The following is a 15,258-nucleotide window of genomic DNA, read 5'->3' on the forward strand; positions in this document are numbered from 1 at the left end:
AACTTCTCACATCGTCCCAGCAATTTCGTATGATGTTTCGTCGAAAAAAAAAGAAACTCAAATTTACCCACTGAATTACTGAGAGTCGGACAGATAAAAAAAATGTACAAATTTAATTCACATGAATTTTTCAATACAAAAAAAAATTTGAATGCATGACAAAAAATATATTAGATATATTAGTTTATAAAAAAAATACACCGAAAATTTTACAACTACCTGTGGGTTGTGCAGGACTCCCCAAGGTACCAAGACCGCCGCTGAACGCTTGGGGGGCGAACAACCCGCCACCTATATTAGTAAGATAATTTTACTATCACAAAAAGAATCTTTTTTGTTTTATTTTTTTTGTTTTATGACACAAAATATTATTTAGAAACAACATCTGCATTTTACAGATTTTTAGCAATAAACTCATTAAGTAAAATGCACATTGTAAAGCAATAAACTAATAGAAATAGAAATTTTGAAAAAGGCATAATAAAATAATCTCAAAGAACACTTAATGTATTTCCTTTTAGGTTTTTGTAGTGAAAAAAAGCATATTTTACACCATGTAAAAAAATTATTTAAAAAAATTAGTAAATACAATTTAATTTGGAGTAAAAATAATTATGTGCAAAAAAACAAATGCATTTCAATGAAGCCGAGTTTAGGAATAATATTTGCATCTTTTCTGTACATCAATATTTTGCAAAATTTATTTAAAAAAAAAAAGAAAGGGCAACCTACCTCCAACACTTGAACCATTTTGGGCTGAATACAAGTTTTGCTGTGCTGCCTGAGGCTGTGGCGGGTAGATGGGGGGAGCCTGTGGAGCTCGAGCTCCAGAAGGCACAAGAACAGGAGCAGGACTCACCAGACGCATTGGCGTACCAGTTCGAGGGCCCATCATCAACGAACCACTCTGATCGTAAAATGCCGAAATTACCTATCATATATACAAATATCACTGTATATAAGTATCCTCTGTACATTCATTAAGTTCATATTAACCGGTTTATTTGCATATTATTGACAAGTTTTAAATTTTATACTCCCACGCAAAAAAAATGCCTTTAATTTCTTTTTATTTTCAAACTATATAAACGACAATCAAGGTAAAATTATTTGGTGAATTTGTAGCTTTCAGTTGAGACTCTCCTTTACACTTTAAAACACTTTTTTTGCAATATAACATTAAATTGGATTAAGATTTATTTGAATTTAAATTTGTGGTTAATATCATAAATCCCTCCGAGGTATTTATTGGGGAGTTTTAAGACAAAGGTATACGGAAATGAAAGAGGGAAGAATTTAGAAAGAACAGGAAAGGATTTTAGCCTTAAGGCTTATTGCCTATTAGACCATCCCGGGAATACCAAAGCTTCCTGGCATTTGCCAGAGAATGGGGTAACCCCATCAAATCACGAAAAATCCGTTTATAAATTGAGGGTGAGACTATCAAAAGATTTTCCGAGATTCTCTTTAGAAATAGGGGAGTTTGTGGATTCTTTTTTTTTAGAAAACCCAGAAGTGACTACCACAAACGATTGAAAGAATTTAAAGAGCTTATACCACCTGTCAAAATTATATTTTACTGATATTACCCTCGGACTTAGAAGCTCTTTTTTTAACTTCATTATTGAATAAAAAATACCTATAGGGGAAAGCGTGCTACCTTTAGACGACTCAAGCATCAAGCTCCAAGAATGATCCATGTTAAGTCTTATTAGTTTTTTTTCTAAAATGTTTTTGATTAATTGTAGACCTGAGGAAGAGGACAAAAATTCCTTGAAACGTCGTAAAGAGCCAGAAAGGAATAAATCATGGAGGGGAATTCTGTAACGCTCTGGCAATGCCATATGACAAATTGAGTTCGAATATTAGGAGAGCTTTTTCGAAAATGCGATTCTGTAGCCGTGACATTGCTATTTTAGCTCACGTGACATTGTCAGAAGTCACATATTTGAGATTTCTGGCAATTCAAATAACAATGAATTTTGTTAAACAAATCAACCAAAACGTACTGTATTTTCATAAAATCATCAAGTAAAGGGATTGCATTAAAAATTCAATGAATTGCATTTTCGAACTCATATGATATGAGAAAAAAAGCTCGATTGGCATTGTCAGGTTTCGAACACACGCGTGACAATGCCACGAAAATTACAGAATTCCCCTACAGGTCAGAACCCATGTTTCAATTCGACTCAAGCTTCGATCTTCGATCAATTTTTTTTCTATGATCTTAATGGATTTAACCATTAACCCATAGCTCTTCTCAGGGAAATTGTATGGCATTAAAATACCTATTAATAAATCAATATTATAATGAGTAATATTCTTTAAAAAAAACATATTTAAAAAAAAATCAGTTGTTCGAAGCTTGAGTCGTCCGAAGGTAGTGCGTCTTCTTTTACACGGTTTTCGCACAAGAATGCTGCTCGAACTCAAAGAGAGTGCAGTATAAATAATCTGCATTTTTTTAATTTACCACTGCACTGACCTAGAGCTTAAACGGTAAGCTTTTAGTCATCGATTACCCCCAATAAATAACGATATCTCTAGACTTTTTTCTGTTTCAACCCGCCTCCACAATCAATCCCATTTAGGGCAGAATCACATTGACAGTAAAATGCTCGCCGTAGCCTTACCGTATTTTGTTAATTTACGCATTAACATTGCAATTCTTACGCAAATTTTTGATTACCTCATTGTCTTATCTCATGATGAGAATTGATGAGATATTTAATTTTTTTCGGTCAGCATAGGAATTTCTAACTTTAAATGGCTCTTCTGTAAAGTTATGACTTGGGGATAACATAGTAGGAAATGAAACAGTCGATATTTACCCATTGATTTAAAAAAGTCCATATAGAAACCTCGACATTCAAGTTTATCAAGTTTGTATGGTTTATTTTTAACCGATTTAGTCAAAATTTGGATTTTTTGGAATGATCTTGAGATCGGGAATAAATCGGTAAGCATTCGTAAATGACTTATCTCTCTAGAATTTATTTTTTTGTTCATCTGCATGCTTGTCTGTTATGCCAAAACCTAATCCCCGGCGAATAGCCTTCAAAGTTGAAGCCAATTTCTTACTTTCACATATAAATGCGTATGGGAATTTTTCTGCACTCGTGATTGTTATGCTAAATATTTAAAAAGTGAGAAGTTTTTCCGTATTATAAGATACCTTTCCGTATGGAGGGATAAATATACTAAATTTTTGTTTAAATAAATTTTTTCCTTGGAGCACTGTGAGCTGAGTCCGAGATCAATTTAGGAATTGGCTTCAAATAGCTCCATATAAAAAGGCCAACTTGCCAGGCGTTTGGCCAAAACGTTCTAAAATTCGCACTTGCTAAGCAATTTTCGATTTTGGAATGCTTTTACGATTTCTAAATCACTTTAATCAGTAGTACACTAGACCGAAAAGCTTTGCGAAAAGATAATTTACGTAGATCTCTTCTCGTGAGTTCAAGCATTCAGAAAAGCTGGGACGCTTTACCACTTCTTTTATTAAACTCCAAAAACTGTTATTTTGGGATTGTTCGAAAACATGTAGTGCGATTTTTTCTCATTTTGGATGTGTTTTAGAGATTATCCAGGCGAACATTTCATCTATATACGAAAATACCGTTGAATCATTCCTAATAAGCGTTTCTCAATGTCAAAGGTTAAAAAGACACTAGAGTGTGCATTTATCAAACAAATGGGGTCATATTTGGGGTCGCTGGAAAGGTCTTGGAATTTCCGACAAAACCAAACCGGTTCCAATCGGTTTTGAATCGGTAATAAACCGGTTTATAACCGATAAAAAAATTTTATCTGAAAATTAATCCTATTTTAAAACTATTTTGGGGGATCTTTTGAGAGATTTATGAATTGGTTAAAATCGGTTGAGAACCGGTAAACGGTAAATGATGCGAAAGTACTTTTGCGGCATAGCATCTAAGTCACAAGTTCGAGCATTTCTCGAAGCCTGGGACGCTTTGCCACCGCTCTTGATATATTAGTGAGAGTGTGTGGAAACTATCTCTAGTCATTTTGCTCACTCTCATGGGAAGTTTCGAAAATATGTTTACAAAACAAAAGCAATGTGTTTTAGGCATTGATTAAGAAATCTCAAAAATTTATTAATTCCTTGAATAAAGAGTAAAAGAACAAAATCTTTCACATAGACTTCATGGACTCTGCATTTTCATAATAAAGGTAATAAAAAACAAAAATAAATAATTTAAGTGAAGTTCTAGACGCAATTGGCAAAAATATGTTTCACCGATTTTATTATATTTTAAATCGCTCAAACGTCTTATGACCAGCGTACAATAACTTTTGTTTGTAAACATGTTTTTTACATTTTAATGAGAGTGAATGAAACCTAAATCTAGTCATCTCGCTCACTCTCATAGGCAATTTGGAAAACATATTTACAAACAAAAGTTATTGTGCGTTGGACATTAAACAGAATTTATGCGTAAAATGTTTTAGCTGACATTCTTTACAATCTCTTATAAATTGCTTTAAAAGAGATATTCAAGAGCTGTCTTCAAGACAATCTAAACTTCTCAAAGTCTCATTAACTTTTTTACCAATTCACCAAATAATTTCTCCTTTCAAACCCATTTTTTTTTTTAAAAATATTTACAAAGAAGAAATAAAATAATTTTGTACACATTCCAATAAGATATCGTCTAATAATCATGGTAGCACTAAGGTGATTAATTCCATGTAGATAATTCTTTAAAAAAAATATCTTTTAGCAAAAATTTCAAATAATCTCTAATTCAATTGCAAATTTCCACGGTTTATTGTATCCACAAGAAAATAAGTGAAAAACACATTAGATACAATTCGACACAATACAGTCAATTAATGGCAGAAATTTCACTCAATCTTGAGAGAAATTTCTCTCCACACGTGTTTAATTTTAAAATGAACGGTATTTGTGTTAATAAGAAAAATTAAATCACTGTACACAAAAATCTAATAATGTTTTTTTTTCTTCTTCTTTTTCTTCCAACTTCCACTTCTCACAATTTTAAAATCAATTAGCAAGAAATTTCTCGCCAAATATATAGTCTTGTGGTATAATTTCTTTGTGGGAGAGTTTCCTATACAAAATGTACATTATATTCACGCCTTACTTAAGTGTTCTTAATAAGTTTACCACAGGTATTTTGTCCTGTTTATGGTTTTTTTTCTGTCTTTTGTACAATGGAATATAAACATTAAAAAAAAGTTGTTGAATTAGAGGAAAGGGGAATTGTCTCTTACCTGGTAGGGTTGATTTTCTGCTCCCTGCTGCGATGGTGTTAGAGGCCTCCGTGGCTGTGATCCTTGTTGTGGTATAAGATTTGCCGGATATACGCCCCAAGGTGCTGTAGCCACACCATAGTACTGATGCATACCGGCCGCAATGAGCCCCATATATGGGGCAGCCTCTTGTCCGGGATTGATCACATATGGGGTGGCTTGTTGGGCCGCATAGGCATTCTGTTGTGCCAGGAATTGTGGTAAATGTTGCGGCAACGGGGCGCCACTTGGCGCTCCCGGTGCCGTTGCACTTGTCGCAAGGCCAGGATTCTGACTGCGGAAGAGTTGCTGCAAAAATGACAAAGAAATAGACAAGAAAAACGTGATTAATCTTCAATTAACATTTATATACCACATAGAAGTAATTGTATGCTAATTGCGAAAATTTCTCCCCATTTTCGTGTTTCACCACAATTATACAATTGTCTTATCGACCACATGAATAGCGGGACTTTTATGCAACGACCATAAAAGAGAGAGAGACACACACAGAGAGAACGAGAAAGAAATTCTCTTTATGATAAAATCCCATTTGATTTAGCATATGATTTCCAGAGATTCTCTTGAATTAGAAAATGTCCAGAGACAGAGTATATTTGTGTTCTCATAATTACTCTTCTCCTACAAGAAGACATAAAGTCTCAAAGGATACTTAATGCATCTATAGAAGTCGATCACGTTCATGCCTCATATCATAGCTTGTATTATGCATGATGAACATTAGAGAACAGTCACTCTTCAACCACAAATCATCCAATTAAAGTACCTACCCTCTTCACCCTTACATTCCTCCTTATTGCAGCATTTAACAACCATTTGTGAATAATTTTGTCGTTTTCTTTCATCTGATACTCTCATCTCTTCATTATTATCTTGAGAACATTATAATATGCTTATCCTGTGTGTGAGGATATATTAAATTTGAAGAATTTGTACACTTCACTACACACAGAAAAAATATGATGGAGAATTTTTATTTTCTCTTTTATAATATTTATAAAATGATCATGCTTCACATCTTTCTATATTTTACACACATACATATATATACATATGCGTATACATATATATACTTCCAACTTTCCCATCCCATACCAGATATATTATTCCCAATTCAACTTCATCTTGCAAGGAATTTATTTTTATTATTATTGTGTGATGCGTGCCAAGGCATTTTCATTCTATATTTTCCCTATTTACATTATATATTTCATATTTTTGTAAATAAAATTGCGATAGAGCTATATATACATAAATATCTTACCAAAGATATAAATACGTGACTGATGTGAATGAATATTTCACGGAATGTTGAATCCTATAATTTCATTCGCTTTACTTTGCATCAACTCACGTATATGTGTTTTGTATAGAAATGCCTGGATTATCCGTGTAATCTTAAGCAGAAGACTAGAAATTCTCATCAAATTCCAAGGTAGTTTGACTAGATACTTGAGCAAAAAGTTCTACCTTTAGGGCATGAAAGAAGCCTAAATAAATTCTGTACCATTTTCCAGAATACGTCCTAAAATTCCAATCGAAAAATTCACTTTTATTCATTTATTTCCTTCCCTAATATTTTTCTTTTCAATAAATATGACTCATCGAATTCATAATTTAAAAATTAGGGGAAAGTGTCTTGTTTTCAAATTATTGCTATTACGGAGTCACACTTATTCCGAAACATAGGAAAAATTTAATAATTATGAAGCTTGAGACCCTGAGGATCGTCCAAAGCATGAGCGGTTTCAAAAGTACCAAGGTTTTTGGTTTCGAAACCTATTTTAACCAATCCCTGATATCCAAGAAGATAATTTGTAAAATTAAAAACTTTTTGCAAAATGAGCAAAATCACAGCAAAAAATTAATTAATAAAAAAGAACAGGACACAACGACCCACAAACCCAGATTTGCTAGTCATATCCCCTACAATTTAACATTAATTAAAAAAATATAATAGCGTACATATGAGTGCAATTTTGAATGCTAGCTTTTTTATTCTGGAATAAAATTAATTTAAAGTTCTAAATTAAACAGTTAGTAAAATTCGGAATTAGATACGTAATCCAATATACACAAGCATTTATGAAAATTTCTAGTACTATATTGCAATTATTCAAATAAAAAATAAACAAAAATAATAAATATTGGGTATGTGAATAAACTTTCGCGATCTTTGTCCCATTCTAGCCATTTTTCGAATAAATTATGGTTCATATTGATTAATGGTGCTATTCCAATGAAAAACGAATCTTTTAAGCACATGACTATTGGTTCTTGTCACGACTTTTTGGTGGTTTTGGAACACGATAGCGATTGAGGAAAATAGTCGAGACAAGAACCAACACAAAGAAAAGTCGATAATGCAGTAACATTTGAGAACAGTCGTTTGCTTAAAGAAATGTTCAGGAGAAAGATTTACCCTTTTAATTTTTTGGAATAGCACCATAATACTTGATGTTAAGTGATGCGCTATAGTTTAGTCGAATTTCAACTATTCTAGTGCTGTTCCAATGAAAAATAAAAACAAAGAAATCTTGAAAAGGTGAAAATATCTGTCCTGAAGTGCTTCTGAGTAATCTACTTTCATTGTGTTGGATCCTGACATGACTGTTTCCCCTAGTCTTTATCATGTTCCAAAATCACCAAGTAGTCGTGACAGCAACCAACACAGAGAAGAGTCGATAACGCAGAAGCACGTGAGAACAGACATTTTTCCCCTTTTCAAAATTTTTCCTTTCATTTTTCCATGGAATAGCACCATTACAATTACAGATCGGTGTATACTTAATTGTTTTTGGCCTTTTACTAATCATTATCAAAATGGTAAATTCTGAAGTGTTTAAATCACTTTTAAAGGATATTTTTCGGTAGCGCTTATATTCAGTAAACGTGGATATATCCTCGATGAGCTTTCTTAAGAAAATGATGTTGCTGTTTTGATTTTTTTTTCTAGTAAAAGCTGTCAAGCAACGCTTCCAACAAATGCAGTTTTTTTGGCACAAAACTCTATAATTTCAATGCAGTAAAAAATAAGTAGGGTGGAGTCTACACTTATGGATGCTATACACTTATGGACAGCGTGAAAAAATCTTAAGTTTTTACGTAAAACAGATTTCAAAAAGTTAAAAAATTCTTAGTTTATGTTGTAATTAACACTTTTTTTGATTTTTCGAAATCTGTTTAGTGTAATATCTTAAGATTTTTGCGTTGTCCATAAGTGTATATAACATCCATAAGTGTTGACTCCACCCTAGTTCACGTTTTGGTGAAAAGATTTATAGAGTCATATTGAGCCTAATAAAGGCAGTACAAGAAAAAGTAATATTGCCCGTTATCCGATGCAAATGGATTAATTAATTCATCACACACCTAATCAATGAGAAAGTCATAATCCACCTTGGTTTTTGTTAGGTTGCCGCAGATGTGAGTGGGTGACTGCCCTCCAGGGGTGACTTTTACACCTTGCTGTACGTAAGCTTTTCTTCAATTCTAGCACTTAATGATGGTCTTTACCAATCGAACATGGTACATAAAATAGGCAAAGATCTTCTTTAAGTGCTACGATTCACCTGCATCTACGGTAAATTGTTTTGAAGACTTAAGTATTTGATTTTGAACTTGAACATCAACTTTAGAATTGTGCAAATGTTTTCAAAAATGCCTATGAGAGTGAATGAGATGAACAATATTATATTTTCATCTATATATAATCTTAAATGTCTTCATGTTCACAAAAGTATATTTTCCTTGTTCATGACTCCGAATATGTCACATAATGTAACCTTTTTACTAATAATAAATTAGTTGAATAAATTGGAAAAGCCATTTTAATATTCAAAATAATTTCAGTACATTCTAAGTAGTGTTTTTATTGAATTACGAATTTGCCTCAAACATTTTTTTGTTGCTCAAAAAATGTCTTTAAGATAGATTAACTGCTTTAAACATATCTGTTTAGATTTTTAAGAAATTTGAATGTAAATCAGTGAATTAATTTGATTGGTAAATAAGGATATCTGCAGTTTAAGCACCTTGATATCATAAAGTCTCTTTTAATACACTGCCTCGTACAGATTTAGCAACAAAACTTATGTTATTTCTCTACTTTGCTCAAACATTATCTCATTAATTGTTTTACCAAGACTCCACCGTAAGAACTATGCTGTCAGAATCTATCTCAAAATGTATGTTTCACGTGTATTTCAATCAATTTCACATCCACCTCACATTGAGGAAAATAACATTATAACCAAGAGAAATCCCTCAGTTGCTGCACAGTTAATTATACTACGATTATAGGTTCATTCACATTATTCAATTGCAGAGAGAAAAAATATTCACCAAGTTGAAAATGTATACAGGTGAATGAGCATCTTTTATTCTGCCAATTGAAAATGCCACTCACGAATTATCTCAACACTGAAGCGTACACATCTTTGCAAAATTCACTTTGGACCACTCAAGTGAAAACTTTAAATTATTTAATAGGATACAGCCGTGAATCTCACTTCAATTCCAAGTTGTACATGAATGAACCTTTAAAAGTTGATATATGGAATAAGACATATCTATCTCTTCTATTCAACAAAGATTGTTTGACTTTCCGTCTAGAGAAAATTTACCAGTTCCCTTCATGACTCTTCGCAGTACCAAAAAGATAAGAGTAAGAGAGTGGAGTGAAGTCATATCAATCTTTGTGTCAAATGGTCTGGAAAATCTGGGAAATTAATTCCATATAAATTCCTAATATTATTACAACTTGTTTGATTTATTCAATGTTTGCCTTTAGCACTTTGTCTTAATGACTTTATTAGAATTTTATTTGATTTCGCAAGAGCAATAGCCCAGGAAAATTGGACTCAACGAATGATGAAGATATGGGCATCATCATTGGAAAGTATGTTGGTTATCAAAGTCATATAATACAATTATCGTCATATAGTGGCTATTCAGTGGAGGAAGACCATCAACATCATACGTCCTTACACATATAAAATGTTCCATACAAGACTTACTTCTCCCAGAGAGAACCAAACTGGTACAACAAAAAAAAACATGATGCAGAAGTGAGAAAGAACAGCATTCACTTTTATTGAATTTAAAACTAATTTCAGAGAAGCTAATAGTGTCACATACATAACCATTTCGTCATGAAAGTATAATCAAATTCTAAGCAATTACCATAATGGAAAAAGGAAGATGGAAAATGAGCGTATATATATGTACATTATGTATATATGATAATATAATATAAAAGGAAATATGGAAAATCTCAAGTGATAGAAACTTTCGTCTTATTAATTTTGTTGTGAATTACCCCAGCATGGCATGTCTGGGCTAGACTGCATAAGGGTACATTTAATAGAGCAAAAAAGAAAACGGGAAAAGATCAAATTATTAAATCACATTCTTCTGCTTTGAATTTTAAAAAGTGACTTTACACCCAACGATTGAATTTTCCTCATTAGATTATAAGGAAATGTGTTCAAAGAAATGGATTTAACGTACAAGGCACAAAAAATAACCATGAAGTTCTATCATCAGTTCATCTTGTTTACTTTCGTTCTCTTGCCATTGTACTCATTCTTTCCCATTCCATGTGACACACCAGTGGAAAAACATTTGGAAAATCGGATTGAAAATTTGAAGATGAAGAGAAAATCCACATGAAAAAAACCCCATTCATCGCACTGTTTCCTTTCTAAGCATCTCTATACACATACATGACATAATAGAATGAAGTCCCCACTCTTCGCCACTTTAGTACCCACTTGTGGCCACTTTTAATTTTGTCGAAACTGTGGTGACATAATAACTTATTTTGATACCATCGACTGTCGATTCTGAAACATTTCGACGATAGCAGTATTTCCTGTGACTAAGATAAATATTTTTCAACAGTCACATTCTTTTGAGAACGCCACACTGAATCGCCCAACAATTACGCATTGTCAACTTTCATTTAATCTAACAGATATAGATTTATTAACATTATCGATTCCATAGTGTCGAAAAGTTATCACTCCATCCCTGATTTTTTACTTCTCACATGACAAAATCCATTTTAAAATTATGAAACTTCCAGGTAAGGGTGAATTCACCCTATACCTTTATTCTGTGGTTAAAAGTTCTAAAGGTATCAAAATAAAAATACCCATGGGATCAACACATAAAATAATTGAGATCCCTCCTGATACACCAGAATACAAATTCTCTTCCTATTCTTCTATCTCCTTGGAATTGGTTAAAGATTGAAAGGTATAAAAATTGTAGAATTTTCATCGAGATGTATACCACATTTTATGTACTTTATAAAACATTGTAGAACTTCACTACTTTTCTGCTATATGCGTTTTCTAGCTGAATGACTGCTTGCTCTTATCCCCACAAGCGATTTGCATAATTCTATCCTTGCTCAAGACTATAGCAAAATGAATAAAGTCTTAGTCGCGCGTACAACCCAAACCATTTTTATACTCAAGTATATAAACAGATCTCTTCTTCACTACACCAATTTAATTTGCATTTAGAGAACTTTTCACTTTAGAGGAGCAGAAAAAAAAAGAGGACTAACAGCAGATATCTATATGGATAAAACCACAGAGTTTTTGAAAGAATAATCCATTGAAGGAGTGAGAAAAAGAAAGAGAAATTGTAATTAATGTGAAAATTCATACTCGGTAAATTTGTCACGATCGTGCTGAGAGGATGAAAAATACCAGAGCAAGAAAAAAAAAGAAAATCTGTCAACTCTATTGAAGGTGAGAGGTACTGAAGCACCTGACAGATTGTCTAATTGCACTAATTGCAAAATCCAAACATTTCAATTAATTATATTTGCCCAATAAGTACCTATATCAAAGAGAGAATTAATGTTAAATCAATAATAATAATTAATATAACACAATACTAATAATATAATCAATGTTATTAATATAATCGAAAGCAGACATTATAACGAATAATAAGAACTTAAAGCGTCCTTATCGTTTGTACAATAAATTTACTAAGTTGAAGTACAGTAGACTCTTTCTCAATTGGGCATTTGGGGCAAAATGTCATCCGGTTTATCGATAGATTTGGGCGTCAAGGCCTTTGTAAATTCCACAAAAAGCGCTCAATTATAAAGAATCACGATAAAATAGGAAGAACTACAGCGAATTAGCTTCATAATTAAACGTGAAAATTGTCAACAAAATTTTTCGCCCGATAGAAAAAGAGCCGATTGAGTGAGAGTCTACTGTATACAGTAGCTCGAACTCCACAGATAAAGCAGTAAGGTCAGTGTATCAAATTTCGTCCAGCTCGCAATTTCGGCCACTTCTTTTGTTTCTCAAATTTCCATGAATTTTCAGTTTTTGCATACTTTATGGCCTCTACACACTAGTAAAAATTTCTTTAAAAAATGCCTTTTTAAAGAAAATTTCCCCTATCCTTGTAGGCAGAAACGTCAGATTTTTTTTAAAAAAAAATGCAATTTTTGACGAAAATTTCTTGTAGTGTGTAGACACCATTAGAGATTATACCAGGCAAAAAAAAATTTTAAAAAAGTGTCGTTTCGACGAAAGAGATGATGTCAATTGGAAAATTCTTTAAAGGAAAGGAACAATGGGAATGAAGGTGGCCGAAATAAGCCACCAAGACGATGTCTATATTTTTATTCGTTTTATTATGTATTAAGAATGATTTTAGAGAAAACAAAGACGATAAACTATTTCAAGGTTCCAAGCAACACTCCTTAAAAAGATATAACAAAAAAAACAATTTGTTTAAAAAAATACTACATTTTAAATTTAAGACATATATGCTTACATGCAACTATGCCGAAATTTGGTACACTTACCCTATGTAATAATCCCTATCTATTTTATCTATTTTTTATCAGCTATTTTCAGCGATCTTTTGAGTAATTTATGAAACGGTTTAAATCGGTAAACGGTAAATGTTGCAAAAGTATTTTTGAGGTCTAGCATCAGTTAGAGCATTTTGCATAACAGACGACACGTTACGACCCCGTTTTTATTTTAAAATATTTTAAAAGGAATTTCATTAAACTCTCAGACAATTCTAGCAATGGTATTGCTATATTAGATAATTTTTTCAAAACTTTCCTATTGATATTCCTGTTGTAAAAAAGGTGTATGTTATTTTTAATCGTAAAGGCGCAATTCTTTCCAATATCTAGAATTTTTTAATGTTAATAATAGAGGAGATACTAGGATTAATCGGTTTAATCCATTAGTTAGATCTTTCGATCATGATTGTATGAGTCAGCGATTAATCGTCATGTAGAGTGTCCCCATTTTCGAATCGATAGAAGATTATAAAAAAAATGTTTATATTTATTTGACCAAGAATGTTTATCTTTCAAAGTGTCTTCACTTTCGGCTTATATGAATCACTGTTTGCCTGATTGACAAAAATCATAATTTATCGCATAAGAAATGTTTATATTACTTTCAAGAATGTGTATCTTGCGAAATTCCTATCAACATAAGATCATAAATTCTAAAAACAGATATTAGCCAGCAAATGAAATTTTTCTTTGCCAAGAATTTGCGGAAAACATGTTTAATTCACACTGATTAATATTTCAGTGAATAGGAATGTAGTTAATTAGTCTAATAAATAAATATGTAATAATTTACCCAATACTCTTTCTAAAAAAAACTGTAACATCCCACTGTCTAATTCTTTCCATGGCTAATTCCGCCCGGTGTCCCCTATCCGATAAAAAGACAAAGAAGATTGGAAGGAGTGCAGTCATATAAAAATTATTTATCAATTGGAAGAAGAGAGAATAAAGAGGACATCGAAAGAAGAAACCTACTACTGATTGATTTCCTCGCTGGAAAATATTCCTTTGAGAACTTGTGATAAATCGGAACTTATTTGGTCCCGGAAATATCGTTAGGGTCTAAATAAGTTCAAGCTGATCCTCGAGAATATTTAGCCTATAATGCCCTAGAAACATTTACGACTTAAGCCGAGAGACGACTTAATGGAAAATGATGGAAATGTAGTTTGACCATTATTTCTAATATTATTACGCTAAGTCGTCTTTCGGCTAATCCTCAGGTCTTTCAAGCCCTAAAATTTTGCAGTAAAGGATCAGGTAAAGAGATCAGGCTAAGCCTTCAGTGTATGACAGTTTGGGATAGAACTTTACTGTCAAATTTTACAAGCTAAATATTTTCGAGGATCAGCCTGAGTCTATTTGGACCCTTAGGCTCATTACCCCCTGTAATGCTCTACAATTAAATAGAAACAGCTGTTGTACACTATGAGAGAGATATCCGAAAGAGTTAAAATAACATTCCGGAAATGTTAATTTTACCCTGCAGTATTGATCCGAAATCGGTGTAAATATCACCCTTTTTAGGTTATTAGGGGTTAAAGTTACCCTTTTTCATGTTAATTTTACCCTTAAAAAGGTGCAAAATTAACATTAAAAAATGTTGATATATTTTTACACCTAAAAAGTGTTAAAGTTATGAGGAAAAAAAGTTAATCGCACCCTCTTTTTTTTCAGTGTACAGATATTAGTGTGAGATAATTATTTATAACAAATAAATTTTTCTTGCTAATTTTCTATAAAATTGTTCAGAATATGTCAACCTCTTATAAATTCGAATAAATGATAATATTTTTAATTTGAATAAATGATAATGTTTTTTGTTCACCGAATACAGTAAAAAAAACTCCTTTATAGAATTAAAATTGATTAAAAAACATCAATTTGGAGCATTCTCTCGTATAGATATTCGATAATGTGAGAATACAAAAATAATTGCATTGAGATGAAATGGAAAAATGTCAATTAAATTCAATCACTTCTCATCCCCTTAAGCACTATAGGTATAAACATTCCTCAGTGGTTTAATGAAAACTCTCAATTGGCAGTATGGAATTTGTGTGCGGAATTGACCTCACTTCAATACCAAGAGTCACCTG

At 32.3% G+C, this 15,258-nt stretch overlaps 1 protein-coding gene across 7 annotated transcripts in view; it reads right to left on the reverse strand.

Annotated features, from left to right (window-relative positions):
• LOC129797905 (maternal protein pumilio) overlaps positions 1-15,258 on the reverse strand; it is a 280,842-nt gene that overhangs the window by 18,261 nt on the left and 247,323 nt on the right. For 3 of the 7 annotated variants that reach the window (XM_055840776.1, XM_055840780.1, XM_055840781.1), the window contains 3 exons: positions 5,263-5,589; positions 733-931; positions 217-291 (listed from right to left, as the gene is read on the reverse strand). In XM_055840776.1, coding sequence (XP_055696751.1) covers positions 217-291; positions 733-931; positions 5,263-5,589 — 601 coding nt within the window. The remainder of the gene's footprint in view (positions 1-216; positions 292-732; positions 932-5,262; positions 5,590-15,258) is intronic. The other 4 variants (XM_055840779.1, XM_055840782.1, XM_055840778.1 and 1 more) reach the window with 3 other exon arrangements.

Source organism: Phlebotomus papatasi, chromosome 1 (assembly GCF_024763615.1).
Source record: "Phlebotomus papatasi isolate M1 chromosome 1, Ppap_2.1, whole genome shotgun sequence".
NCBI lineage: Eukaryota > Metazoa > Arthropoda > Insecta > Diptera > Psychodidae > Phlebotomus > Phlebotomus papatasi.